The sequence below is a fragment of the Apaloderma vittatum genome, unplaced genomic scaffold (genome assembly GCF_000703405.1).
Source record: "Apaloderma vittatum isolate BGI_N311 unplaced genomic scaffold, ASM70340v1 scaffold32455, whole genome shotgun sequence".
NCBI lineage: Eukaryota > Metazoa > Chordata > Aves > Trogoniformes > Trogonidae > Apaloderma > Apaloderma vittatum.
This window is the reverse complement of record NW_009715929.1, coordinates 2,709-9,913: the sequence shown is the minus strand read 5'-3', so window position 1 is coordinate 9,913 and position 7,205 is coordinate 2,709. Positions and strand designations below refer to the sequence as shown.

At 37.2% G+C, this 7,205-nt stretch overlaps 1 protein-coding gene across 1 annotated transcript in view; it reads right to left on the bottom strand.

Annotated features, from left to right (window-relative positions):
• Positions 1–222: 222 nt before the first annotated feature.
• The window catches only part of DPM1 (dolichyl-phosphate mannosyltransferase polypeptide 1, catalytic subunit), a gene marked incomplete at its 5' end in the record, with an annotated part of 9,632 nt that continues 2,649 nt past the window's right edge, over positions 223–7,205 (bottom strand). The window contains 6 exons of the mRNA XM_009869348.1: positions 223–639; positions 3,690–3,804; positions 4,078–4,146; positions 5,740–5,835; positions 6,783–6,808; positions 6,953–7,029. Of these exons, the coding sequence (XP_009867650.1) occupies positions 535–639; positions 3,690–3,804; positions 4,078–4,146; positions 5,740–5,835; positions 6,783–6,808; positions 6,953–7,029 (488 nt within the window). The remainder of the gene's footprint in view (positions 640–3,689; positions 3,805–4,077; positions 4,147–5,739; positions 5,836–6,782; positions 6,809–6,952; positions 7,030–7,205) is intronic.

Below are 7,205 nucleotides of genomic sequence, written 5' to 3'. Positions count from 1 at the left end.
TACTCATCTGTATTTCCTCTTAAATGACACAAGCTATTATCAGTTCTGTGGAAACTGTTCTACGTATTTGATTTAAGATAGATGCATATATGTGCTGAGAAAAGAAAGGGAACTAATTGGTATATATTTAAAAATGCTATCTGCAAGCCAGAGAACAAAGATAAGATGAATTCTAGGGTTTTTTATGTCGTTGCTTGTCTTTATTTCAGAATCATCTTTGGCTTCTGCTAAATAACGATTAATTTCTAAATGCAAGAGATATTTAGCTTTGTGTTCTTTATTAAGACTTCATTATTTTTACAAAAATAGAATAGAGCATTAGTCTTTTATTAGTTTTTACTTTAACATACAGTTCATTTATTTTGAAATAAGCATTTTGGGATACAACATATTTAGTTTAATTGGGTTTTTTAATTGTTAGGTTTTAGCAGGTCTTCTGGTTACCACACAAATTATCAAGCTTCTACTATTATGTATTAAAAACACACAGATGTCAGAAAATGTTTTTCTAAAAAAGTTAATTAGCATAAACTATCACGTTGTAGCAAACAAGGTCAACAGTCCCTTTAAGAAGGAGACTATTTCATTGCCTCCCAGTTTAGATTCTCCATAGACACGGTCCACAAATGAAATAGGAACCTGTTGAAACAAGCAAAACTATTTTTAAGATTCAAAACCTAAATAATCAGAAATTCTGTAAACAAAAGGATGGCCTTTGAACTGCAGCATGTTTAGGCATGGGAAGCAGGCAAGCACTAGACTGGCTTCCTTTGTCTAAGTTCTTCTTACCAGAGGCTTTAATGATGCCCCATAGCTGGGGAGCATGAAATTACTTGGTTGATCACCTTTAAAGATGTTCCAAAGACATTACTCAGTGGCTGGATGACACACCAGTCAGAACAAACTTAATAGCTGAAGTGTACTGAAATCCCAGCGGCTTAAAATGAACCTTCACCACTTTGCTTGTAGCTAATTCAATACCTTTGAGTCAATGCCTCAGGAGGGCAAAAATCTCCCACCACCGCGAACCAGCATTCTGCCCAACCTCACCACTGGCAGGAACGTGACATCTGGATGTGACAGTTAGAGCGTATTTTACAAGCAATACCTGTCTTTGACCATTTTATAGATTATTTACAAAATTAAAGGGCATTTAAAACATTACACGTGGTTTCCTTTCTGAAGTGTCTGGATTAACTCACTCCTCACAAAATGTTAGGAATGTACTGCTTTCCAGTAATTTGACCACGTACAAATGACATACGACAGGACATTCTGCCAACACTGTATTAGAATATTCAAGAATTTCCATATGTTTGTTTGCAAAATTGAAATACTTCAGGGGCTGGAGAAATGCATTTGCAGAAGTCATTAAAAAATTGGCTTAGCGTTCTGCTGGTGGTTTCAGCTAGAAATCATCTGGCAAGTGAAACACAAAAATCACAAAAATCTGTTCTGGGACTGAGGATTTCTCACAATTCCAGCAGAGCAGCCCATGGTAGGAGAGAATCCAGCACAAGAAGACAGTAAGAGGTCATCTACAAAGGTCTGCAGATGGACCCAGCAATTACTCTGGCTTTCTCAGTAGGGTCTCTTTGATGACCCCAGTGAACATCCTGACAAATACAGAGAGCTGATCAACCGGGCGTGGGGATAGAAATCACTATGTAGGCAGTGCAGGATGTCAGAAGTGACGTTTCCTGAGCAGTGATGAATGAACAGTTAATATCTCATCTAGAAAAAGGTATCCAGTCTTTCCCTTCAATACAGGAATTGACCACCTGTGTTGTTTCTGAACTTTGCATTTCTTGCATAAGAAGTTCTATCATTAGTCTTAAAGGAAGGTTTTTCCAAAAGGTATATTCCACGCACTGTGGTACAATTCATATACGGTAAAGAAATAGCAAAATGAAACAGAGGTGCATATAAGGCTCTTCAGGTGTAGCTTCTGTCAGTTCATCTCACCATCCATCTGTTCCTTTTAGACTGACAGGTCCCAATCTTCATTTTCAACTTTACTTTAGAAATATTTGTCCCTCACTATCTACATTTTACAACTACACAAAACCTCCTCTTCTACCTTTAGAGCTGCAGCACCCACAAACCAGGAATCGGACGTGCAAGTGTCACCTCTTCTAGAATTCTAGTATTACTATTTGGACAATTATAAAATATAAAAAGATCTGAAGTATTGACCAGGAAATACTGTATCAGTGTACTTGAAACATAACAGAAAATTGTCCTGCCCCAGGAAGTTACAATATTGCGATGAAACACAGATCAGTAAAAATACAAAAGTCTTATATGGAGCAATGTGTCAGCAACCTCAACGCTGTCAAGTTTGTTACGGATGTCACAAGGGAAATCTTAAAGACAAGGCCAAAGCCAAAAAATGGAGCAACTTTTTAGATGTTAGAGAGAACTCTTCCCACATGTGAGAAACCAAAGGGGGAGCGAATAAGATGGTTAAGTGAGAATGTAACAGACAGATGACAAGGACAGTGTAACCCACCCATGTCTGAACACTGACCAGGAGACATTAGGCCCCCTGATTGAACCGGAAGACAAAACTCTTATATTCAGTGCTTTACATCCGGCAGAGGCATGTAAATAAATGAGGCGGGATCAAATACTAGGCAGAAAAAGGGGTCTTCGTGGCAGCAGCCTGAAGAGGTATAAGCAACCCAAGTTTGCATTTTTTAAAGCAACAGAAGTGTATTTTACTCTTTCAAAAATGTATAGTAAATAAAACCTCATCTCACACTAGGTTTCAAATCCTAATGTATAGCCAGGTGAGGATTTAATTCAGCAATACTAGGAAGCAATACATGAATGCAGCTGGATGTGAAGAACAAAGACATCTGGGGCAAACCTCAGCTACAGACAGGGCAGTGATGTGGGTCCATAAATAAGAAAGGTGAAAGAACAGAGCTCGCTTTATTGTGTGGAAATACTCTACCCAATACTGATAGAGAAATGCAATACATAAGCTTTAGAGAGAGAAGTACCAGCAACAGAACTCTCTGACAGTTCAGAGTCCTGAAAATGATGATGAAGAGCTGGTTCTGAGATTTGGCTGCAGAGAAAATTCCAGTGAATCATCTTTAAGGACACCAGCAAGAGCAATTCAGTGAAATATAAACAGCAGCAATCAGATCGCTGGAAATACAGGATCTAAAATTTTGAGTTCTTTTTCAATGATTGTAGACCACACATTCAAAGCGTTTAGAAGTGTAAAGTTGTGATAGGCTGGAAAGTTGAAAAATAATGCAATAAGTGTCAGAGAACAGAATAAATCCAGAATAGAATCAGGTTGCTGGAGAAAACAAAATTATTTGAAAAGAGCTAACTAGAGATGTCTGTACAATATGAAGGAAGAAAAAAAGACTCAGAGCAGCTTCATGGTATATTTTGACTTCTTTCCCTCCCTTGAAGAGCCTTGGAAAATTGTATGCAGATAAAGAAATGGCAACAAGGAGAGGGATGCGAAACATGTCAGCCAGGGAACAAGTGACTGAAATTGCAGATTCACCTGGAAAAGCTGGAACAAACTAGAGTTCTACATATGTAATTTCTTTATATCAATTTGAAAATCTTGCTTCTTCTTGGAAGCGCACAACACTTCCTATGCTCCCAGTAATCCGTATCTATATTTGAATAAAAGCAAAATATCAAAACTTTTACTATACCTCTCCAATAGTATATCCTAACTGTCTAGCCCGAACAATCATCTCCATCTGGAAAACGTATCCTTTAGAAACACATTTTTCCATTAGTTTCTGTAAGACTTCTTTTCTGTATAACCTGTAAACGATTACAAAGAAAATGAAACCTGAAGCACAATTTTCGAACTTCGGAAATCAAGATAATGTGTAGGAATCTTAACTACAATCACTCGAATCATTAGAATTTTAAAAAGTAACATTTTCATAAGAGCAAGAGCTCTTGCAATCTAGTCAGCTATTGCCTACGCCCTTCCCAAACAGTCCTTAGTAAGGGTCCACTCTTACTTCACTTTCTTGTTCAGCAGTTTCCTAATTTCAAACAAACTTTATGGATTGCAAACCAGAGCCATACCTGAAACTCCCTGTTAAGTCTGATGCACCTGGTCTCAGCAAAACCTGAGTTATAAAATTGGCACCACGACTGTGAAGAAAATATGAATGATTGCTTAGTACACAATTCCAAAAGATCAGGCAGAATTTCTAGAAAATAAGCAAATGTCATCCTACTAGCAAAAAAAAAATAAAAAATCTTTTACTGCTTAATATGAAACAATTATATTTCTAACATGTTTTCACTGCTATTAAGTCATAGAATCTTGCAATCACGCATAATCAGACTGGGCTTGGAACAGACTCTGAAAGATCATCTAGTCCAACCTCCCTGCCAGAGCAGGATCACCCAGAGCAGGTCACACAGGAACACGTCCAGGTGGGATCTGAATGTCTCCAGAGGAGACTCCACAATCAAAACACCGTGTTTTATTTTTCAGATGTAAATTATGAGTAGGTTATAGCACTTTTCTATGAAGGAGACAACAACGGGGTTTAGACATTAGGTTTACAATCTGTTTCTTTATGACAGAACTGTCAGTACATCTAAACACTAATACAATACAATGCAATAAATTTGACAACAGTCAAAACAACACTTTTCTTCTGACTAACGTTCACAGTAAGTCGAGATTAAAAATGCTTCCTGGACAAACATGACACTTGGATTTAAAAAAATCAAGGTTCAGTTTTGGTTTACGTGGCTTTCATAGTACGATAAGGATAAGGTCCACTGATAAAAAATGTTGTGAGACTGAAAAGCCAGTCGTGACTACCTTGCTGAGGGCTGTTTTACACACTGATAAGACGTGCAAGTCCTTCACCTTGTCCAGTATGATGTAAAGGGATTCCTCTGTAGTGTCCATTTAGCTAATTTTTTTCTTTTTTTGGAGGGTGTATATTTTTAGATTCACAGAAAGATGAGCCCCCATTGCAGCCATTAAAAAACAGGAGAAATCCAAATACAGTCCCTGTGATTCCATCTCCAAATAACATTGCTAACACAACCTCTACTCCTACTTCTTTAACAGCATTAACTTGTGCCTATTCTCCTAAATCAGGTGCGAGAAAGACTACGCAGAATTTGTTGATTACCTCCTCAAAATCTCTAGTCCCTGTAAACCTGAGATGCCAGCCTCCCTGTGTGTATATGGCCTTGCCACAGTCTTCCTCTTTGCTTTTGGGTGAAACCTTTCACCACTGTTCACTGTAACTGTTTTCCAGAAAGGTCTCAGTAATGATTTATTGACATCGATTGTGCCAGATAATTCTTAACCTAGGACAAATCAGAGCATCAACAACGGGTTTTAGCAAGTATTTTACAGTTTAGGGAAAGGCCCGTTACAGCTATTAAAGCTAACTAAATGTGTCAAGTTTAAAACTCGACAAATATGTCACAGCCTCAGGTCATTCTTTGGATGATGAAGCAGTCCCAACCAGATGCCATGCAGATTTGTCCACTGTTCCAAGTAATTTCTCAAGCCAGGTCATATCATTACATTCTTTCTTGGTGGGTTTTACCCAAAGATTTGCGAAGTCACCATGCTTCTATTATTTATTATAATTTTGCAGTAGCCAGTACTATTGACTAAAAGACTCAGTTCAGCTCACACAGATTCAGTTGAATACTTCGAATTATTTCTAACTAAGAAATTTATATGTAAGTATCTAGAAAAGTACTAACCTGATTAATTTTCTTTTCAAATCCCAGCCATACACTCCTCCATTTCCTTTATATCTTGTTCCAGAAACAATATCAAAATTGCCTTCTTTCTGCTTTCTATAAGCAATTGATTTTATCAGAAAAAAACAGGAGGAATATTTGTATGAAGGTAGTAAGAATTTTGAAATGAGAACAATCATACTTTTGGAACAAAATCTGTATTTTACAAACCTTTGAACTACTAAGTACAGAAGAGAGGAAAGCAATAGTTAACGGTGGTTATAAGCATGATACATTTAAAAAGCCATAATTGTTGTTTTATAAAGAGCTTTTTCAGGGAATCTTATGATTATCTTCTAGCAACTATGTCACAGAATTTCATAGAGTACTTCGTAATTAATTTACAAGGACGAACTTATGCATTTTTAAAGCCCCTCTCTAGTATAAAAGGCAGAATGATTTTAAATACAGATTCAAATCTTTAAGTTACACAAACCCATAGTAAGAAAAACCAAAAAATGCCCGTACCTATTCTTAGTCTGTAGCATGCCTGCCTGCCTGCTGCATAACCTCATCTGAAACTTTACACCTCGAGTACTACTGAGCAAGGAGGCTGAGAATTGCACAGGCTGCCGCCTGCCTGCAGCCTCCAAGATAAGGCCTGTTGATCACTCCCCACAAATTGAATGTTACTGGGAGGCAAGGGTTAGGCAACAGGGAGAGAAGTATTTCACAAATAATTGAGGACATGGTCCTCTATTCAATATTCCTACATGCACACATGATGAAGTTATTAGAAGATGACTTTTATATACACACTCTTCAAAGGAGCACAACCATTACTTAGCCAAACACGCTCTCTGTTATTTTGGGATTTTTGCGCCAGTTAAGAACTAATTTTTCTGGATGATTTGGGGACAAATCTAATGAGGTCCAATCACTTCTTGCATTGCCAATTGCCTTACTACAGCTAGACAGCTATAACAGAAAATAAAGCTTTCAAATATTACTGTGTAAGAGCCAGTGTTCAGAAGTTACTCTCTCATACCACAACCAGCACCTACCTGATAAACTCTGGAATAAATTTTGGCTGAAATGGAAGGAAAACAGATCAGAAAAGATAAAGGGGTTGGAGTTAAAAAAACCCCAACAGACACAACAAACAAATCCTCCCAAAAATCAAAGAAAACGTAATTATAACATTAAAAATACAGTACATAAAATACTGACTTACATGATGAGAGAGGTCAGCATCCATAATAACAATAAAATTCCCAGTGGCGTGTTTCATTCCATGAATATAAGCAGTGCCTGTTAAAAACAGCAGAGAAATAACTTCCTCTCACAATTTTAATATATGCAAACTTCTAGCCACAGTCCTCACTTATCTTCTAAAACTATTAAGTTATACCAGAAAAGGATTAACTAAAACTTCTAAAATTTATTTTTAAAATGGTGTAGCAGTGATCAAGCATTAAAATTACTTT